Here is a 23,048-nt window from a genome sequence, read left to right as displayed (position 1 = left end):
ATAGGGCAATGTGAAAAAGGCAACATTTGGGCTAAAAAATACAGAGCTAAAGTCTATTAATCTATTATCTATCTATATATTATCTGTCCATTTCATCTATCTATCTCTTATCTATTTCGAAAAAATCAGTGCAACACTAGCAAAGGAGAGAGGGATGCGAAAGAATCCCAGACATAAACCAGTCCTCAAATACAATTAAAAAAATGAAGGAAGCACTTCCAAAATAGAAAATGATGAAAAATGTAATGGCCTATAGTGATGACTTGCATTTCATCCAGGTTTTCCAGATGTCCCTTACATTTTCCAAGGCAAGAAAAAGACATTCTGCCTTATAGGACTACTTGAGAATAAAAAATAAAGAAATAAATAATAAAAAAGTATGAAAGCATTATTCAACAATAAAAATATTTAAAATAAAAAAAATATTCAGCAGCAATAAAAATAAACATATATTATTAAACAACACAGATACAATTACAATTGGAAGAATTTTTTTATTAAATACATTATTTTAAATTTTTTTTCAGTTGTTGGCAATTTACCAAAATATTCAAATACTGCAAACCTAAAACTTATTCCATCAAAACTTTGCCAATTGTAAAAACTACAGAAATGTTTTCTATATATATTTTTGACATTCAGTGATTTTGATCTTATCTGCAGATTCAGCGTTTCCTCTGTGTACTCAAAAAGAGTATGGGCCGACAATGGAGAAAAGCTGCGATATTTCTGGTGTTGATGTTTTGCTGGACGGAAATTCAAGGAGCTAGTGTTCGTCACCTCTGCGGGATTCACCTTGTGGACGCTCTTCTGTTGGTGTGTGAAGGCAAAGGTCTCTATTATCACAACTACAAAGGTAAAAATATGTACGGGCCATCACATCACTGAAGGTTATAGGTAACATGGTGTTGGATGGTAGCATCAGAGGAAATTATTATTAAGCTGCATGTTTTTAATCTGTCACCAATTAATTTTAAATAGAATAAAGAGGACCTGTCACCAGATCTAAAATGGCACGTTTGTTGCTCTTAGGCCGGGGTCAGACTTGCTTGAAACTTGGACGAGTCTCGCATGTTAACACCCGGGCACTGTCTCCGGCACTCAAGAGCGGAGCGTGCGGCCGCATAGAAATACATGGAGCAGCTCGCTCCGCTCCTGAGTGCCTACGGCAGTGCCGGGTATTAACATGCGAGACTCGTCTGAGTTTCTCGCCAGTCTGACCCCGGCCTTATTTTATTCCTTCCGCTCCAGAGAGTATTCTGCTTTTTCCTTTTTTTAAATCCGCCATATGGTTCCAGAGATATGGGACTTTTTATTTAGTGGTAATTTTTATGTTCTTTACAATTGGGCGTGGCTCACAGAAATAATTATGCAGAGCAGCCTAAAGACACACACCAGACCAGTGGTGGAGACAGGTCTGGTAGATGAGTATATGTTGTTTTCTGCTTTAATACCCACATTATTTTTAAGCAAAAAACAAACAAAATTTTTTTGTCAGAAATCTCATTAATTTTGCAGCTCCCATTAAAATGTTGCATTTTTCTGAAGCAAATAAGTATGGGGAAAAAAAAATCTTGCAACAAAAACGTGCCGTGTGATCAATCCCTAAATCTCCCCATTACATAAGAAATCATTGTTTCACTGGTCAGTTTAAGGCCAGGGTCACACTAGAGAGGAATACGGACGAGTGAGAGGCGTTAAAAGCACGCATTACACACGGACCAATGATTCTCTATGGGTTTGCTCCCATCAGCCGTATATTTCTCATCTGTATTCTACGGTCCGTGCCAATCGCAGCATGCTGCGATTGTCAGCGTACTACGCCCGTAGTACGCCAATGCAAGTCTATGGGTGCGCAAAAAATACGCATTACACGCGGACCACACATGTGACTTGCGAGAAATACGCACCCAGTGTCCTTTAGAAAAGCCGGCAATTCAGTGCGCTATACAGTAAACTCACACTGACAGGTTTTATTACACAAACGAAAGAATAGATAGACACACAGAATACACATATATATATATATATATATATATATATATATATATCACACACACGTCATTGAGACACATATATATATTTATATTTCACAGAGTTCTTCATAGCAGAATAGCCGCTAATTCAATTGCCGGCTTTTGTGAAATCATTCCCCAACCCGACATGAAATGACACATGGTTTACATACAGTAAACCATTTCATTTCATGTTTTGTATGTCTTTCATTAGTAATTAGATGAGGGTTGATGTGTAAAATTTGGGAGGTGTAGGTGTCAATTTAAGGGGTTAATTCGTTGTTAAAAAATGTGTGGGCTCCCACATTGACAAATTACCGCGGGAGCCCACACTTTTTTTTTTTTTACAACAAATTAACCCCTTAAATTAACACCTACACCTCCCAAATTTTACACATCAACCCTCATCTAATTACTAATGAAAGACATACAAAACATGAAATGGTTTACTGAATGTAAGCCATGTGTCATTTCGTGTCGGCTTGGGGAATGATTTCACAAAAGCCACCAATTGAATTAGTGGCTATTCTGCTATGAAGAACTCTGTGAAATATAAATAAATATATATATATATATATGTATTCTATGTGTCTATATCTATTATTTCGTTTCTGTTAGAAACCCTGTTATAGGGCTCCATTATATGTCCATTTTGCAAGGCGGCGAGAAAATCTCAGCATACGGATGGCATACGGATTACATACGGATGCAGACATGCGCAAAATACGCGACCACACCTTGCTTACGGATGACATACGGAGCACTATTTAGGGGTCTGTCATCCGTATTACGCCTGTAAACTACGGACCGTATTTTGCGCCGGTTAGTGTGACCCCGGCCTAACAGTGGAAATTCCCGGAAAACGCAGTTATCTCTCATTTTGCAGCCTGATGTCTCAGATGTTTGATCATCTTGCTTCCCATTGTTTGTAAATTGACGTTCTCACCTAATGAATACCCGAGTCACTTTGACAAGTATTTGCTCCTCTTGTTTGTTTGAACACTCAGAGAATAGAAGAGCTGTGACTTTTTTTTTTTTCTTTTTTTTTTTTTTGTAAAGTTAGTGCAGTTTGATTGCAAATAAAACTCGCCAAAATTTTTGGTTCCATTCACACTACGGGAATGTCATCTAACATATGGTATATCTATACCCTGACTGTATGCCAGATTGTGCATACATCTTCAGTGTTGTAAGTAAAGGAAGATGTCTACTGTACCATCTTTTTTTTTTTTTTGCAGATTCCATTTGTTTTGACTGCTTTCCAAAAAAATACAGTAAATAAAAAGATTGCCAAAAAAAACCATTTTTTTGGAATACATTTGGGTTTGTTCACACATCGCCTTCTTGCCCAATTATTTTTGCACGATTTTTCCATGAAAAAAAAAATGCAGCATTTTACAGTACAAGCAAACTGAATGAGATTTCTGAGGGTATGTGCACACGCTGCAGATTCTGCTGCGTTGTACAGTACCTTTATTTCCTATGGGGAAAAAAAAATGCAGTGCACATGCTGCGGATTTTTCCGCGGGGTTTTGCTGCGGGTTACAATCCGCAGCATGTCAATTCTTTGTGCGGTTTCCGCTGCGGTTTCACACCTTCTCATTATGAAGTGTGAAACCGCAGGGTAAAACCGCAGATAAACCGCAGGACTTTTGTCCTGCGGATTTACCTGCGGATTTTCCAACAAAATCCGCACACCCTAAAAACTACATGTGCACTTACCCTGAAACCTCATGCACACGCTGCTTATTTTTTCCTTGCAGATTTGAATCATCAAAGCATTTTTTTTTAATCTGCACCATGTCATTTGTTTTAATATTTTTGCAGCGTTTTTTTCACCCATTCAAATTAATTGGGGGTAAAAAACGCACATAAAAACACAACACAAAATTCATTGAAAAATGCAACAAAAATGTGTGCATTTTAAGCAGATTTTTTTCTGCCATTTGTTTTTGGGGCAAAAAATCTGCTGCAAATACTAAGGCTATGTGTACACGTTGCGGAATTGCCGCGGGAATTCCAGAATTCCATTCCGCGGGAAATATGCGAGAAAACCACAATTCCCGTCTATTTCCCGCGGAAAAACTAGCGATTTGCAAGCATAATTAGCTTGCAGAATGCTAGTGTTTTCCAAGCAATTTGTAGCATCGCTTGGAAAACTGATTGACAGGTTGGTCACAGTCGTTAAACATAGTGTTTGACGAATGTGACCAACTTTTTACTATTGAGGCTGCCTATGCAGCATCAGTAGTAAAAAGATCTAATGTTAAAAATAATTAAAAAAATAAAAAATTGTGTTCTTCTCACCTTCCGGAGTCCCGCGCAGCGTTCCCGATCATCGCGATGCTCCCGGCAGGTCCCGTTCCCAGTGATGCGACGTCAAAGGTCATTATCGCAATGCATCACTGGGAACGGACTCGGTCTCGCGAGACTGCGACGTCATCAAAGGTCATTGTCGCAATGCATCACTGGGAACGGGACCTGCCGGGAACATCGCGGAGGCCTGGTGATGCTGCGAGGGACATCGGAAGGTGAGAATATGATGATTTTTTTATTTTAATTCTATTTTTTACAGGGATATGGTACCCAGAGCCTGGAGGAGAATCTCCTCTCCTCCACACCGTGGGTACCTTCCGCAAATGTTCTGCTTACTTTTTGCATGGTAGGCACAGCCACATGCGGAAAGTAAGCAGAACAATGCATTCCTATGTGTGCGGATTTTCCTGCGATTCCGCACAAAGAATGAGCATGCTGCGTATTTTTCGGCGATGCAATTCCGCCGCGGAAAAATCCGCAGCATTAGCACAACATGTGCGGAATGCCATAGGATTGCATGGAATGCTTTTTTTTTGCGTTTTCGTGGCAAAATCGATGCGAAAAAGCAAAAAACTGCTACGTGTGAACACAGCCTTAATGTGTGCATGTAGCCCTAGGGCTCATTCAGACGTCCATGCAAATTGGTCCAAGATCAGACCGCAAAACCTGGATTGACCACCTTTTCGGGAAGGGTGTAATAATTGAGTTAAAAAAGATCTACTGATCTATTGTAGTTTGCAAGCTCCGTAGTAGGAAAATAAGCCCTGGACATCCAAACTAGGAACTATGGCTCTCTGGCAGCACCTAAAGCGGCATCAATAGCTCATGTAGGAAAAGCAAACTGACCAGCAATATGAGAAAGGCTAAAGGGGTCTTCCTCAAAATCATCTCTTTGGTAGTCAAACCACATACTCAAATAGTGTCTAGTTATTGTCATCAACACCACCAACATCCTCATCAACTGGTTTTTGCACTATTGCTCTTCTTCCTCCATTGCATTATCAATTGTCTGGAAAACATGCTCATCCGTTTATGTGGAAACTCAACTCTCACGTGTCCATGTTCACCACAATCAATTCTGTACCACCAGGATTGTACTGCCTTTTAGTGATGAGCGAGTATACTCATTGCTTGGGTTTTCCCCGAGCATGCTCGGGTGATCTTCAAGTGTTTCGGCGTGCTTGGAGGTTTAGTCGACACAACTGTATGATTTGCGGCTTCCAGCCAGCCTGAATACATGTGTGGAATTCCTAACAAACAAGCAATCCCCACATGTATTCAGGCTGTACAGCAGCCGCAAATCATGCAGCTGTGTCGACAATCACTAAATCTCTGAGCACAACAAAATACTCAGATATCACCCGAGCATGCTTGGGAAAACCCGAGCAATGAGTATACTCGCTCATCACTACTGCCTTTTGCAAAATTATGGCATGTGGAAGATTTCTAGCCGCCATTATTCCTTGAAGAAAGCCAACCCTCCTCTGTAGTTTCACATGACAGAGACCATGGGTCGTTCCTTGGCATTAACATTGTGCCTGAAGGTGCACTCCACCATCGACAGCAACAATTACTGTCTTTCACGGCCCATTGAGTCAATGTTTGAATGGTGGCAATGCCCTCCTAAAAGCAGGACACTTGTTTACTGGTGAGATTTTGACACCAGGCGACACTCATGCACTTCTTCCATATCCTCCTCAATGGACATTTCCCTGTCCCAACAACAACAGGTCAAAACGTTCAACCAAATGTCAGAATATGATCTCTGGTCAACTACAATCGGGCAGCCTGATGAGTAACAATGCCAGAAACATAATCGCTGCCACAAAATTGGCTAACTGCATGGCTAACGTCCTCAGTTCGATCATGCAACTTTTTTTTAAACAAATATACAAACCAGAACGAGGCGTTTTTCATTGCTAGGAGTCGGAGAGTATGTGGTCACTTCATCTCTGCCGGCTGCTTATCCCTGGGAGAACAAAGCAATCGTCAGTCTGAAATCGGACAGAACCTCCTGCTTTAAATAAGTGGGGGTTTTTTGTCAAGAAGCTGGATTATTCTCTTCTTATCAGCAAGATATATGTTACATGTGAGAAATAGAAGAACCCCATGATAATGTGATGGAAATATTATCCTGTGTATACTGGAGTCTTTTTCGATATACATGTTGTGTGTCTAACTCTACAAACCTTCTTTCCTCACCACATAAAAAAACTGTTCCTCATTTGGACATGTCGTTCCCGATTGATATCTGATTTGAGGAAATTTGGTTAAACACCAAATGGAATCTGATCCTTCACCTGAATAGTCAAATAACCCTGATATGACCTCAGGTTAGACAATTGTATCAGTAATATTAGCTCATGGAGTCAGGGTTTAGAAATTAGTTGATGGGACTATAAAATCTCTTCTACTTAAAGGGGAACTCTCACTGTGTTTTTTAAATTTAAACTGAGTACCTCCTCCAATTGCCACTGATCCACTGATTCTGAAACAGTTTTTATTTTTTGTCTGCACCTCTCTGTTCAAAAGTTATGCCCCATAGAAATAAAGATGCAAATTTTCATTTCAACCAACTGGATGTATAGCACAGAACTTCTCTGTGGGCGTTTCCTCTTTCTCCTGCTGGCCAATAAAATGCAGCCACGCCCACAGAGAATTTCTGTGTGTTATACACCCAGCTGAAGGGAAAATTTGCATCTTTATTACTGGGGGGCATAACTTTGGAATGGATGGTCACAGAAGAAAAAGAAAAACTGTTCCAGAATCAGTGGAATAGTGGCAATTGGAGGAGGTACTCCACTTAAATTATAAAAATCCAGTGATAGGTCCTCATATAAATAGACCATTATGAACTATTACTCCCTACTATGATATATAATGTCTACAAATGTTTCTCTTCAGGTCTAGCCCCTAGTCTGGTACATCGGCTTTCAGAACGAAACAAGAGGAAGGTTGGAATTGTGGAGAAGTGCTGCCATCGGTCCTGCACCTTCCACGACCTCCAGACTTACTGCAAGACCTGAGAAGACTATAAAATAAATGATGTTTATATGGAAATTGGACACAACACACACAACGGCAAATAAAGAAGCAAATTACAGGAAAGGCAGAGTGTCATGGTTTTATATTCCCACCTGTGTGTAGATCTTGTTTATCCACTTGATGAAACTTTAAACATTGGAATGGGTAGTTTCCTGAAAGTCAAGTTGTAATGCATCAAAAGACGCTGAGGTCTAGTCTCACTCCAAGTCTCTTGTTATCTGAACCATTATTCTAGTGCCACAAATTCATTTATAGAATATATCTTCCATCTTAAGCAGTTTTCCTCCAAGATATATGGTTATCCTCTATGAGCAGTCAGCAGATTTTTGCTGCCTTATCTGAGAGCAGCATGATGTAGGGGCAGAGACCCTGATTCCAGCGATGTGTCTGGTACTGTAAAGGCCCCTTTACATTTAGCGATGCACCAGCGATCCCGACCACGATATGACCCGGTCAGGATCGCTGGTGCATCGCTAAATGGTCGCTAGTGAGCTGCCAAACAGGCATATCTCACTAGTAACGCAACGATGCTAGGCGGTTGCTCTTACCTTTCAGACGCGGCGAGGGTGTCCGTCTTCCGCCCGCGTCCATGGCTCGCTCGTCGGCGCCAGCAGGAAGCCGACGACGAGAAATGGACCAGGCCAATCTCGCGCGATCAGCGATAACCAGTGGGGGAGCCGGTCGGAGGTGAGTATCACATGTAACGATATCTCTAGCAATATCGCTGCTGCGTCACAAAATTGGTGACGCTTTAGCGATATCGCTATGTGTAAAGCCCCCTTAAAACACAATGGAAAATCTGCTGCAATTCTGACACTCTACAGGTCCACACTAATGGATTTTAAATCTGCAGCACCGGTGAATTTATGCAGTGAGTGAATGAGCCTTTGTGTAATACAAGGAATTTTTGCATAAATATTGTGCAAAAGAGACTATACTATATAGTTGCCAATGCACATTAAAATGAACCTGTTAACTGGTCCATTGGCAGCTCCACTATTGCATGTATTAAAAAACTCAGAAACAAAAACAACCTTTGAAGCACTGACAGGGGATAATGAAGAATCCAAAACGCAAGTCCCCGGTGGCTTCTCTATACACTACTCCTCTGACAGGTCTCTCTCTTTATACACATGGAAAGCAAGACCTGACAGTCTAGGGGACCGAGGCTCAGAGGAGCCACTTGGGTCGTGCCTTGGACTCAAGTATGGACCAGGGGTGGTGCAACCCAGTGGCCTAAGAGGTAAGGGGGCCACCACCTCCAAAACAGATGGAATTGTGCATTTCAATGAGCTATTGGGCTGAAAAGGTGCCATATACTGTTCTTGTATAGGGGTACTCTTCTGTCTGTGTCCAACAGTGCTTGGGCTAGTCATTGTAGTTACATCATCCACTTCTTTCTCCTCCTGGACTGATCTTTCATTCTCAAACTTCTCAATTCCTGGGTCAGTGAATACAGACTTCCCATTACTGAGATTTAATGAGATGACAGTTGGTGCTCATAAGATTCTATGAAGAAAGGTGGTGGGAGGAACTAGAGGCGGAGACACAGACATTCTGCTGCTAGTTCTCCTGAAATGACAGTTACCGCTTAAATCTATGAAACAAATGATAATAATAATAACAACAACAAAAAGTTCAGGAGAAGAAGAAGAAGTGAAATTGGAAATATCTTCTGCATCAAACAATAAATCGCCAGGTCCAGGTGGCTCTTATGCCGAATATTATAAACTTCTACTATCTGATATTATACCTACACTTACCAGTTTCCTTAACTCAAGGAATATTGACAAGTTTATCAATTATTGGATTAAAGAATAATATTGCTCCCAAAACCGAGTAAAGTTCACACTCTGCCTCAATCTTACCACCCCATTACTCACTTAAAACAAGATTATACATTTATGGCAAAAAATCCATGTGACTCTGCTTCAAAGCTACCGACCACATCTTTTGAGTCCAGCTCAGCAAGGTTTCACTAGATGTAGACCCGCTGCTAAAAATTACTCTTCCATCTTCAACACATCTCAAGTTTTTAAGGTCCTAAAATTGATTAGACAGAATTTTGGATTGCAGCTTTGGCAGATGACATCATGCTAACATTTCTAAATGAATCTGCTTGATGACCTTAAGAAGGTGGGAGCCTTAAGAATAAGTCAGAGGCTCTGCTTCTCAAAGGTCCTAGTAAACAGCTTTGGTCAACAAATACAGCTCTGACAAAAATTAAGGAGACCACCACATCAAAACCTTGTCATGGGCAGCCCATTCTCCAGACCTGAACCCCAATGAAAACCTCTGGAATGTAATCAAGAGGATCATGGATAGTCACAAGCCATCAAACAAAGAAGAACTGCTTACATTTTTGTGCCAGAAGCAGTGTGAAAGTCTGGTGGAAAGCATGCCAAGACGCATGAAAGCTGTGATTAAAATCATGGTTATTCACACAAAATATTGATTTCTGAACTCTTCCTGAGATAAAACATTAGTACTGTTGTTTCTAAATGATTATGAACTTGTTCTCTTAGCATTATTTAAGGTCTGAAAGCACTGGTTCTTTTATTTAATTTTGACCATTTCTCATTTTTAGAAAAAAAAAAATACTACATTTAGTGCTTGGAAATTCAGAGATATGTCAGAAGTTTATAGACTATAGGTATATTTTTGAGTAAAATTTAAATTGTTCTTTTAAAGAGAAAAATCAGACAAACTGAAAATTTTGCAGTGGTCTCTTCATTTTTGCCAGAGCTGTATGTCAATAACTTGGAAAACAAACTCTCTTGCCGACTTAGGGGGCCACAATCACTAAATCTCCCCTACAATTATATTCAGCTAATATTATTCAGTCACTAGAATCCACCATAAGCATATGGTGCCTGTTGTGAGTTCATTTTCTGGTCTACCAGTTGTGAGTTCTCATTCCAGGCTCCCTCTGGTGGTAACAGGAGGTAGTGAGGCTGATTTAATCAGTAGAGATTTGCCACCTGATAAGGAGGATGACAATTGGACCTCAGGAATCTCAGACTGGATTTAAGACAGCCGACGCCCTATTCTGGAGCTGGTGATTCCTTCTGGCTTGTCAAGTCTTGGTTCTCAGCTCTGTTCCAGTAAGCTCATGCTAAGTTTTTCTGCTAATGTTCACACTTGATTTTGTTGTTCTATTCAGTTTTTTTGTGTGGTCAGCCAGCCCCGGCTGGGGCTGTGCTGAATTTCCACTCTTACTTATCTGTATTTGCCAATTTGCTTATTGTCCCTTATTAGATTGGCCTCTTTTTGCTCTGCCTCAGAATATTTCAGTTTCAGAGTGCTGATATAGTGGGAGAAGTCTAGTGACTTCAGGGTTAATTTTGTTATCAGAAGTGTTGGACATTATTTTTGTAGGGTTTTTGGCAGATTGCAGACAGTGTCTTTCCTTTCCTATCCTTTCTAGTTAGTTTGGGCCCCATCATTTGCTCAGCCTATTTTCCTGCCTATGTTTGTGTTTTCATCTTGTTTCACCGTCAATACATGTGTGGGGGCTGTCTATTCCTTTGGGGTCTGATCTGGGGCAGTTAGTTTTCCCCTTTTCTTGATTTAGGCTTATTTAGTCCTCTGGCAGTGACGAGGCATCTAGGTTCATCGTAGGTACGCTCGACAGCTGCTGCTAGTTGTGTGGTTAGGATCAGGGATCTGCAATCTGCATAGTTACCAACCTCTCTGGCTTTTCTGGGGCTTAGCTGGTTTAGGTTTTTCCTCCACGGTGACCCATTCATAACAGGTGCCATTACACCCTTACATATTATTTAGGTAGACCAAATTGACTAAAAATGGTAGAATTTCCCAAGTTGCTTTACAAACTCTCTCTCTCTCTCTATATATATATATATATATATATATACTGTGTATATATATATATATATATATATATATATATACACATACATATAAAGCCAAAGGAAGTAAAACAAATCAATTATTTGCATAGATCCTTTATTTGGGGGTGCGTCCTGGAATCCCTTTTCATATGTCATCTCAACCTAGGCTGAACGATGGCATAAATTTCCCCAGTGTGAAACTATATAATTTGGCTGGCTGCAGGTTACATCTATATTCACATATCGTTGTCTCACATCGGCACTTCACCTGCTATTTTCCCAACTGTCTGATAACTTCCAAATTATTCCTTTATGAAAAACAACCTGGCGAGCATGGCCGTAGACCAGACAATTGTTGGGGCTCACAATCTAAATTCCCTATCAGTAAGTCTTTGGAATATGGGAGGCGAGCGGAGAACCCAGAGGAAACCCACGCAAACACAGGGAAAACATACAAACTCCTTTCAGATGTTGTCCTTGGTGGAATTTGAACCCAGGACCCCAGCGCTGCAGTGCTAACCACTGAGCCACCGTGCCACCCTGGTATCAACAAAGGCCATTGATGGGAGATCCTCCAATAATGTTATCTTAATTTTCCATTACAGGTTACACAAAGCCTCACACCACGAGGATGATATCCTCTTTTACTATATTCTCTACTACTATTTCCTCTACAATCACAAGAATTCTCTTTGATGGGAGAGAGGAGGAAACATGGGCAATTGTTATTTGCGCTCATTTGCCTCCATTGGTAAAGTTTACTTTGCTGTTCATTAACCTCTTGCACAGTCATTTATATTACTTCATAGACTTATATCGTAAAGGTTATTTACAGACTGGTTTCTCTTTAGTCAAATCACCTATTACTCCATTTCCTTTTTTCATATAGTTTGTAATTTTGTAATCTGAAAAATGTTAAAACCATTCTTGAAAAAAAAAGTTGCAGCAGAAAGTATATGTCTGCTTTAAGTTCCTCCCTCCCCAAGCTCCTCCCCATCTATCTTCTCCCATCTCCATCGATTTTCAAAGCACTAACTGCCATCTTCTATCTCAAGAATGGTAAAATCTGACTTACTCATTTTACCCCTTAACTGAGAAGGAATGATCAGTCCAGGACGAGAATGAAGCAGATTTCTCTGACGAGATATATTACAAAGTTTCTTATTTTAACATTAAAAATTAATATTAAAAATTAATCAATTAAAAAAGTTAAAATTAATGCAAAAGTTACTCCTCAAACCTTTCCTGACATGCGCCGTAGATATACGGCGCTGCGGGAGCTGCATTCATGCAAATCACTGCATATATAAAGGCGTGATGATCTTGTGGCCTCACACTGAGCACTGAAAAGATCAAATGCTGGTTCCAGCTCTATATGAGAGCTGAGACCCTGCAGCAACGTCCACAATCTGTACTAGCACCGATCGCGGGCGTTCAACCCCTCTGATACCAGTGCCAATAGAGATAGTGAAATTGCGGGGCATTGCAGAGGGAGGGAGCGCCCTCTTTGCTCCCATCGATTGTCTCCATGGTGACTCTGACCCTCACATGACTGTCAGCCAAAATAAGGAGAAATTATAACTATCTAAATGTAGGGATGCAAAAACTGGTTTTTGCAATAAAAAGCGTTTTCAGTGTGTGACAGCAGCCAAACAGAATAATCTATAAATCTGGTATCGCTGTAATCATATCGACCTAAAGAATAAAGTTACTTAATCACTTATACCCCAACCGGGACGGCATGAAAAAAAAAATCATCACCTGCTGTAAATTTGTTCATTCTGCCTCCCAAAGATCACAGTAAGGATCGGATCACATTTATCCTGAGCTCTATGCTGAGCACTTACACTGGGGTTTCTGTGTCAATCTCTGAAATACGTGATTCAAACAGAACCCCCGGCAGAAGATCACTATAATGAGGCAGGTGGAGACACTGTGGATCCTGTCTGACCTTTGATCTAGCGGTCTTTTTAGGTATAAAAGCATTGTCAGCCACAGTTTTGTGCACTTCTGAAAAGAAGGAAACCACTGAACAGAAGCCAGACAGAGTTCAGAGAAATTCTGCTGCCTGCCATCTGAATCACATTACTCAGAGATTTAGATGTAAACCCCGATGTAAGTGCTCAGTGTAGAGTGCCGGATAAATGTGAGCGCAAATGTTCCCAACAAAAGCTTCAACTCAATCCACAAAAAAGCAAGCTCTATCTCAGGTCTGTCAATATAGGGGGCTTCCATGTTACTTGTAGCACAAAGGCTCTGGAAAAGCTAAATAGCTCATTCCCCCCCCCCAAAGGAAATTCAGCGAATTCTGCACTCTCAAATCAAAGTCCTAATAACTACAACTTACTAGTCACTACAACGACAGTTTGCAATTTTCACTCAGTAATATCCACTGCTACTTGTTTCTGGAAAACATCCATGGATTCAAAACCGTCACTACACCTGTAGATAAACTCTCAAAGGAGTATAATTTCCAAAATAGGGTCACTTGAGGGGTATTCTGCTCTTGTGGCACTTAGAAGCTCTGTATATGGAGTCCGCAAACTATTCTAGCAAAATCTGCGCTCCAGTAGCAAATATCGCTCCGTCCCTCCCAAGTCTCGCCATGTGGCTACGCAGAACTGTACAGCCACATATTGGGTATTCCTACATTCAGCAAAAATTGTGGGACAAATTTTTGTGCCATTTTTATCAATATCACATTGTGAAAATGTAAAATTTTGATAGTATAGTGTAATTGTGCTGATGTAAAGTAGACATGTGGGAAATTATTACATTTATTTATTAACTATTTTGTGTGACATAACTCTCTGGTTTAAGGGCATAAGAATTAAAAGTTTGAAAATTGTGAAATTTTCAAAATTTTCTCCCAAATTTCCGATATTTTCACAAGTAAACACATCATATTGAAGAAATGTTACCATTTTACAATATGTTACAACAAAATAGTCTCGGAATCAGTGGAATTTGCTGGAGCGTTCCGGAGTTATTATCACATAAAGTGTCACTGGTCAGAATTGTAAAATTTGGCCTCATCAGGAAGGTGAAAACAGGCTCAAGGGTTAATATTAGATAATATATTGAAATATACTGACTATTTGATACGCAATATGTAGTAATAAGAATCTCCGCCAAGCTGTTTAGTACTGTCTACGTTGTTGCTATGTAAAATATGTCATCTTCCTTCCTACCCCATTCACCGGCAGACAGTTGGCCGTCATTGGAGGACCCTCTTCCAATACTAGATCTTGCTTACCGAGTCAGATGGGGGGGGAATATATTGTTAGCCAGATGGAATTTGTTTGGCCAATTTATTGTGTGAGCTGCTAGCCTTGAGCCATAAAGTCAATAGAGAGGGAAAGGAAATGCAACCTCATTCCAAGGCTGGTAATACTATGTCACTACCCAAACAGGTGTCGCACCCTCACCCTCCTGGGTCTTCAGTAGGTGAAAAACAACTTCTTATTTGGAATCCAAGATCCTGTGAACTCATGGCTTGCAGTGATTAGAGCTGGTGTCTGCACAAACTGTACGTCTGATACACTGACATCATCTGCAAACAGTACAGCAGTACCGGCAGAAAGAGACACTCCTCTCTGTTGTGGCTAATTGTGTGCCATGTGCATCAAAGCCGTACCGAATTGGACTAGGTTATAACCCCGATTCATCATTATTGTCCCTTTTTCTTTTTTGACTTCTATTTTTTGTTGTCTTCTTTTTGCAGCACGCGGTTGACAAATTTTGTACAAAATAAAACAAATGCTCTTCTTTTTCTGTCTTAGTCTCATTATGCACTTTTTGTGGCAAAAAAAGTCACATTTTGAAAAATGTTACCATTTAGTTAACGTAAATAAAATCACTGCAGCAGACAAACTGGAAAACATTTGTGGAAAATTTTGCAACTTTAAAAAAAAAAAATCATATTTGATTAATTATTTCAAAACCTCTGTAAAAGCCACACTGGCATAAAAGAATCTGAAAACGAACAAACAGACAAATCAAAAAAGTCACAAATTGAGAGGTTTAAAAAAAAAAAAAAAAAAAAAGATGAAAATGCAATGATCAATTGTACTCTTTTTCTACAAGGTCCGCCTTGTACAGACTTAGGCCTCTTTCACACTTCAGTTTTTTACAATCAGTCACAATCCGCCAGGTTTTGAAAAAAACGGATCCTCAATTTTCTTTTGAGGATCCGTTTTTTTCCCCCATTGACTTCCATTAATGGTGGATTGTGACGGATTGCCGTCCGTTTCATCCGTTTTTTTTGAGGATCCGCCAAAAGTTGCTGTCCGTCACCATCCTCAAAGATTTGAAAACGGAGCTTGCAACGTTTTTTTCTCTGGCGGATCCTCCAGACACTCATTTAACCCGAAATTCTTTCTGGGTGCCGGTCTCTCTCTCTCTCTCGGCTGCGATTCCATTAAAATTCTTCATTTTGCGGATCCGTCAAAAAACCGTTGTCATCAGTACTAAAACGGATCCGCCATCTGTCCTTTTGGCGGATTTTGACTGATGCAAAAAACTGAAGTGTGAAAGAGGCCTTACCCTGAAGCCATAAGCCTAGTGATGATGGTCCCTTGTATGGATCAGGATTAGAAAAAGGAACAGCTTTAAACTTGGCACTATGTGGCGACTGGCAGCGACACAAGTGGAGCAGCCAGATGGGTTGTATTGCTGCTTCTTTCAGCTGTTATGTGACACTGCCATATCATGGAACTGCTGTAGCCAATCAATTAGTCAGACAGCTGAAAGAAAAAAAGCGCAATAGGGTCTTACCCGAGTAGGGATTGATGTGAAATCAAATCATTATACGCACCTTATGTAGGAGAGTTACAGACATATAGGAACGAAGGGTCAGGCTGCTGCACATCCAAAGGGCCACTCCGTGACCACAAATCATCAGATTGCAAAAGAGAAAGTTTATGGATTAAACGTGCGCTGCTTGACAGATCACTCCTTCCAGATTGTATTGATTGTACTTTTATTTCCCTGATTATTTCAATTGCAGATCAGCTGCAGCCTTTTGTCTTGTACTTTTTACAGAATACTGAAAGGCTGCAGCCGATCAGTGGTCCCTGATTGACTGCAGCATAAGCATGTCAAGTGAGTGCTAGGAGAGTCAGCTTTGAGATCGCTCAAGATGGTAAAGTGGCTCTTTATTTTGTACTTAGTTACCCTTGTTTCATATACGATCAGTAAAAATGTAAAGTAGTCAAGCCTAATACATTTATATTTTTGCGCTGTATCTTATAAGGCCTCGTGCATATCCAAGCATGCTCAGGTGCTAACCGAGTGTCTTCGGCGTGCTCGAAAAGTATGTTCGAGTCCCCGCGGCTGCATGTCTCGTGGCTGTTCGACAGCAGGATTTGCCTAAGAAACAGGTAATCCATGCAGGTGTTATGGCTGTCGAACAGCCACAAGACATTATGCAGCTGCAGGGACTCAAATTTATTTTTCTTGCACGCCGAAGGCCCTCAGCACGCGAGCATGGCGGATGACACCTTATCCCAGCACGGTCGCTCACCACTACTTACCAAACATCTGAGTGTGGTCCGATTTTCATGGACAATGAATGGAGAAGAAAAATTTTGCATCGATTTCCTGGGGCTTCTCATAATCCTCTCCTGGATGTCTGCAACAATGACGGGGGTCCAAATATTACTAGTGTTGCACACTCACACACAACGTGACTGCCCTCCGCCGAGAACCACCCAGCTGGGTCTCATTCATTTCTTACCCTGCTCTGGAAATATTGTTTTCTGGGGGCAACTATGATAGTTTTGCCATAAGACGTTCTGATGAATGAGGCTCGATAAGCACAGGAGGGAGCAGGGGGTCGGTTTTCGTGGCCCAACCTTTGTTCTTTTTATTATTCGTCCTCTATCCTAGCACAATGCCATTTGTCATTTTGCCTGATGTCGGTCATGTCCATCATTGCACCTGGTATTGTCCATCATTTCCAGGTCAGTAACTGGAGTGCAGGACTACAAGGGGAGAATGCATTCTAAGGCTATGTGCACAAGGTGCGGATTCTGCTGCGTTTCTGCAGAGGTTTTTGCCGCTGCGGAAACGCAGCAGTTCCGCAGACCAAGTACAGTACAATGAAACCCTATGGGTTTTCAAAAACACTGTGCTGACGGTGCGGTTTTGCTGCGGTTTCCAAACTGCAGCATGTCAATTGTTTGGGCGGTTTCCGCAGCGGTTTCACACCTTTAACATAGTAGAGGTGCAAAACCGCAGACCAAACCGCAGGAAAACCGCAGGTCACTTTACCTGCAGTTCCACGTGGAAAAAACTGCAGGTGAATCTGCAACGTGTGCACATAGCCTTACAGTCTAGACAGCTGTAAGAAGTAGAACATCATGGGAATGTACATTGTAACAAGTGCAAAGATCCATTTTACTCTGATTCTATGTTGTGAAATGCACATTAGACCACTTTGTGTCATAAGATTCAACTCCATTTTAATTGGGGGCATATATAAAGTGGTTTTCCAGTTTCGGAAAAAAACCTGTCTCCCGGCTGAAGTTTGTTTTTAAAACAAACAAGGTTTGCCTTACTCACCCTCACTGGGTCCAGCACTGAGTCAACAAGGCAATCAGTGACCTCAGCGGCTTGTGCAGTTCTGATTGATTGCAGAACTGCAGACCATAGCAGCGTTGGGAACTCTGCATTGGACCTGGGACTGGTGAGTAGGGGCAGTTTTTATTTTTTAAAATAAACTATAGGGCTTTTCAGAAATCACAATCACTCCATTAATATACCCTTTTTACTGCTCTTAAGACATAATGCAAAGTATCCGACCTATCACCATAATTGCCAGCCATAGTGTTCAGCATGCACTTGGTTTTTCCATGCTTGTCTGCCCAGACATCTGATCCTCGGAGAACTTCTGTTATGTTTGGTCAAAGCTAATTCTGTAGTGTCCGTTTGTCCAAGATGCTGACTTTTTACATATTTTCACATAATATTTTTTTAATTTTTTAGACGTTTTTGTTGCACTGTTCTTCTTTTATTCCTCCTGGAAATGTATGAATAAATTAGCAATTGGTTATTATCATTCCCCTTGTCAATTAGGACCATCTCCATACACTCTGACACACCCTATCATATGTACATTTTCATACCCCATCCATGCATTTCCAGGAGGAATAACAGAGGGATGGTACAATTTAAGGTTCTATGAAAAGGTGCTCCAACATTGTTTTTTTTTCTCAGGTAGTAATGACATGTATTTGCTTTTTAACCCTTCTTTATAATACCACAGTGACCAGTGACTGATGCATTGCAGCTTTGTAATCTAGATCGGAAACACACGTCATATCTCATGAGGGATTTCAGCTGCAGTCCTGTGACCAAATGTTTTTTGACATGGAAAAAATGTTATTTCATCAATTTTCCAGCCCATGATATGCAGTTTGCAGCCTGATCTAAATTTGAGATTTGTTCTCATGTGAGAATGTTCCTCCCGGTAATACAGGCTGGATGAAAGCTCTGTGTATATCCAGGGTGCTGCTGTCTTTATCAGCACAGCTTCTATCCAGTTCTTATTTCCACTCCATTTGCTTTCCTTTTTTTTTTTTTTTTTTTTTACATGGTACAAGATAATGATGAATGATCGGCTCCTATACTGTTAGACATTTTGATACGTTGGAAATCATCAATATCAAGCAAGAGAAGCTCCATCTGCCGAATATTATCTCTCCTGATCCCCCTTCCTTTATACTACTGTGAGAATAAAAAGATCAGGCATACTGAAATTTAAGATGCCCAATCCTTTTTTTCCCCTACATCATCTGCTTAGAAGTCTAGGACAGTTGGATATCCCCATGCATTTTAGATGGTCAGCTGCTCCCAGTTCGGTTCATATTATGTGTATGGGTAGGGTAAAGGGGTTGCTCTATGAACCACATATATCACGTATCCACTGTTGGATAAACCCCTGTGACTCCCACCAATTCTGACAAAGGGATTCCAAAAGTCTCATGGGTCTTTAGCGCAATAGTGAGAAAGTGCAACCACCCATCCACTCATTGTCTTTAGCACATTCTCACTCTGCTCCATTCACATAGGGGACTTTAAAGAGGACCTATCACTTGCTTAAAAATGTATTAAATACCTTGTAAAAATCCCTGCCTCTGCTGACTCTGCTGTTCTTTTTAATTTGCTCCATTGCAGGGATATTCAGATTTGTTCTATTTGGAGCACAGTATGTGAAATCTCTGCTTGCAGTGAAATTGGGCGTATCTTCAGAGTCTTCTCTGGGGGCGTGTGCTTTCATCCCCTCCTTCTTGATGCTGCCAATCACAGCTAGGCAGCATCTGACACTGCAAAAAGCAAAAAACACAAATGTCCTGAACTAAAAAGTAAAAAATATACTGCAAATAATGCATAAAATAATTATAATAAGGGTATTTAGTAAACATAATTTTGATCAAAATAATGTACAAGCCATCCCGCCAGCATCTGAGACTGGTAGACTGGTAGATCAGCTACTGAGCTGTGACTGGCAACATTTGAGAGGGAGGAGGGAAAGCACACGCTCCCAGAGAAGACTCTGTTCGAACTCCTAGATGAGATTTCACATATTGTGCTCCAAAAACAACAAATGTGAATATCTTGGCAATGGAGCCATGCAGAGCAAAACGGGGGGGGGGGGGGGGAAAAAAAAGCAGAATCGGGAGCTCAGGGATTCATACAAGGCACTTTTTTTTGAGCAAGTGATAAGTTCTCTTTAATCCCGCTGTTTTTTAGATTAGTGGGGATCACAGCTGCTGCCCAGTGATGATACATGTATCACCTATCCTGTGAATGGGTGATACATTTTTTTTATGGGACAAAGCCCTTCAGTACCATATCTATGGACTGTGTGTGTATCATGTGCCTGAAGGCCCTGTTACACTCTTCAATGTCCCAGCGATCCCACCAATGATCCGACGTGGATGGGATCGCTGGGACATAGTTAGCTGATCGCTGGTGAGCTGTCACATAGACAGACCCACCAGTGATCGGGACAAGCGAGCAAGCTGGTTTCCAAGGTAAACAGCAGGTATCTAAGAGCCGTGCGGCTCTTAGATACCCGCTGTTTACCCTGGAAACCAGCGTGCATGCTGGTTACCAAGGTAAACAGTGGGTAACTAAGAGCCGTGCGGCTCTTAGATACCCACTGTTTACATTGGAAACCAGCTCCCAGCGTCGCTGATCGCTGGTCTCTCGCTGTCACACGCAGCGATGCGTGCTGGCCAGCGGGAGACCAACGATCAAAAAACGGCCCAGGACATTCGAGCGCGATCAGTGATACCCAGAAGGGGGGCCGGTCGCTGATACATGTCACACACAGTGATATCGCTGTGGCGTCACAAAATCAGCAATCTCGCTTGCGATCTCGCTGTGTGTGACAGGGCCTTAAGGCCTGTTTCACATTTCAGTTATTTGATGTCAGTCAAAATCTGCCGTTTTTATAAAAAAAAATCCGACATTTTTTTGGGCAGATCCGTTTTTTTCCCCCATAGACTTGCATTAGCATCGGATTATGACTGATGGCCGTCCGTTTCATCCGTTTTGACAGATCCGTTTGAATTTTAGCGTCGGCCGGCTGAAGCAGACGGATAATGTAACTTTTTTTTTCCTGCGGCGGACCGCTATTTTAAACTGCGCATGCCTGGAAGATTTTCCCTTTCATGCAGTTTAACCCTAAACGGCGTTCTGGAAGTCGCGAAAAAAATATCTCTCCTCTTCTCTCTCTTATCCGGTGGCATCCGTTTGTTGCACAACGGAAACGGATCCGTTTTTTTCACACTTTGGCGGTTTGTAACTGACGTCAAACAACTGAAGTGTGAGACAGGCCTTATATTGTCATTATGAAGGAGTACTCTAATTACAAGACACCAGTCATGTTGCAAACCGCCCAAGGATTTGTAGGTTGTATGTATCTCCTCATTGTCAAAATGTGCACTACCAATGGGCATTCCCATAATCATATCACTCTTGACTCTGCCATGTTGGAACCCATGATCCCAATACAAGTTAGGCTGGTTTCACATTAGCGCTTTTGTGCGCAGCGCATCGGGCGCACCAGTGCGCATGCGCACTGCGCACCTATATTTTACATGATGTGCGCATGGTCTTGCGCATATTTGCGCTTTCGTGCGCATGCGTTTTTTTGTCTTTTGCGCCAGGCGCGTCAGACGCAACATGTTGCATTTTTGGTTCCGCCCTGTCTCGTTAAAACAACGCATGCGCACGGAATGCGCACGGAATGCGCAAAAACACCACATTGGAGCCTATGGGAGCGCAATACTTGCGCATGGTCTTGCGTTTTTATGCGCATGCGTTTTTTACATAAACATGACTGAAATTTGGTCTAGACAGTAAAAAAACAAAATTGAACCAAGGTGATAAAATGGTGTGGGCACTGGGATTCCACAATACTTTAAGGATTGCTCACTAGTGGACACACAGCACAAGCTGCACCAATGTAAGTATGAAAAACCTAATGTCTGGCTGAAATTTCAATACATTTCTATGTACTTATGTCTCTTTTTTTTTTTATTGCAGCATGTCTTCATCTGGTGAAGAATATGTCCCCGGGACAGGGCAAGAGGCAGAAGAAGTGAGTACTATGCTTCCGTATGGATTTGAAAAAATAAACACATGTGATTAATTTTTTTGGTTTAATTTTCAGAGCTCATCCTCCATCACGCCACCACCACCGGAGGAACGGCAGGAGCAGCAAGGCCAAGTGCGGGCGGGTAGACGTGATGTAAGTACAGACGGACTGTTTGTTTTTTTTTTTTTACTTATTTTCTAGTCTGGTTTTTTTTTTTTTTTTTTTTTTTTTTGTATTTTTTAATTTTATTTTTTTTAAATTTTCATGGTTGTTTTTTTCGATGTTTGTTGTTTTTTTTCCATTTATTTCCATTTAAAACAAATAATTTTTTCATGGATTGTTTATCAATATCTAGGGCTCAAAGTGTGTATGTGTGTGTGTGTGTTTGTGTGTATGTTTGTTTGTTTGGGTATATGGGCACGGGACTATGGGATGGAGGATATATATGATGGGTATATGGGCATGGGATAGAGGATATGTATGATGGTATATGGGCACGGGACTATGGGATGGCGAACATGTATCATGTGTATATGGGCACAGGCATATGAGATGGCGAATATGTATGATGGGTATATGGGCACAGGACTATGGGATGGAGGATATGTATGATGGAATATGGGCACGGGACTATGGGATGGAGGATATATATGATGGGTATATGGGCATGGGATGGAGGATATGTATGATGGTATATGGGCACGGGACTATGGGATGGCGAATATGTATGATGGGTATATGAGCATGGGACTATGGGATGGAGGATGTGTGATGGGTATATGGGCACTGGACTATGGGATGGAGGATATGTATGATGGAATATGGGCACGGGACTATGGGATGGAGGATAATTTTAAATTTATATAACTAACCACAGTTAGTTACTATGCCCGGGCAGCGCCGGGCTCTTCAGCTAGTTATCGATATTTTTTTTTTTTTAAATCTTTCAAAGATTAATGTTTGTCTTTCTTTTCTAGGCTCCACAGCGGGAGGAGGACCTCGCCCTGGACAACGACGAGCTCATCCGTCTAGTCCAGGAGCGAGTCCCGTTGTGGGACACCCGTCACCAACTGCACTCGGACAACGTGGTGATCCGGCGGCTCTGGAACGAGGTGGCCGCATCGCTGATGGATGGCTGGGACAATGCCTCTCCCCGGGTCCGCAAGGATTTTCGTAAGTATTTAAATGCAGTGTGATGCAGCAGTGATCTTG

General features: G+C 41.4%; 1 protein-coding gene and 1 long non-coding RNA gene across 3 annotated transcripts in view; one reads left to right on the top strand and one right to left on the bottom strand.

Moving 5' to 3' along the window:
- Positions 1–474: 474 nt before the first annotated feature.
- On the bottom strand, positions 475–17,093 carry LOC141084939 (uncharacterized). 2 transcript variants are annotated; one of them, XR_012231176.1, is made up of 5 exons: positions 16,965–17,093; positions 16,762–16,859; positions 7,469–7,528; positions 6,229–6,300; positions 475–848 (listed from the first exon to the last, which is right to left on the bottom strand). It is a non-coding gene; the product is annotated as an uncharacterized lncRNA (long non-coding RNA). The 2 variants fall into 2 exon arrangements; XR_012231175.1 differs by lacking the exons at positions 16,762–16,859; positions 16,965–17,093 and adding an exon at positions 16,044–16,403.
- Positions 17,094–22,656: 5,563 nt separating this feature from the next.
- Positions 22,657–23,048, top strand: part of LOC141085471 (uncharacterized) — a 2,113-nt gene continuing 1,721 nt past the window's right edge. Inside the window, exon 1 of the mRNA XM_073570857.1 lies at positions 22,657–23,009. Coding sequence (XP_073426958.1) covers positions 22,964–23,009 — 46 coding nt within the window. The 5' untranslated portion in view covers positions 22,657–22,963. The remainder of the gene's footprint in view (positions 23,010–23,048) is intronic.

This window comes from Dendrobates tinctorius, unplaced genomic scaffold (genome assembly GCF_039654945.1).
Source record: "Dendrobates tinctorius isolate UK_male_01 unplaced genomic scaffold, ASM3965494v1 ptg000028l, whole genome shotgun sequence".
Lineage (NCBI taxonomy): Eukaryota > Metazoa > Chordata > Amphibia > Anura > Dendrobatidae > Dendrobates > Dendrobates tinctorius.
This window is presented reverse-complemented; position numbering and strand designations above follow the sequence as displayed.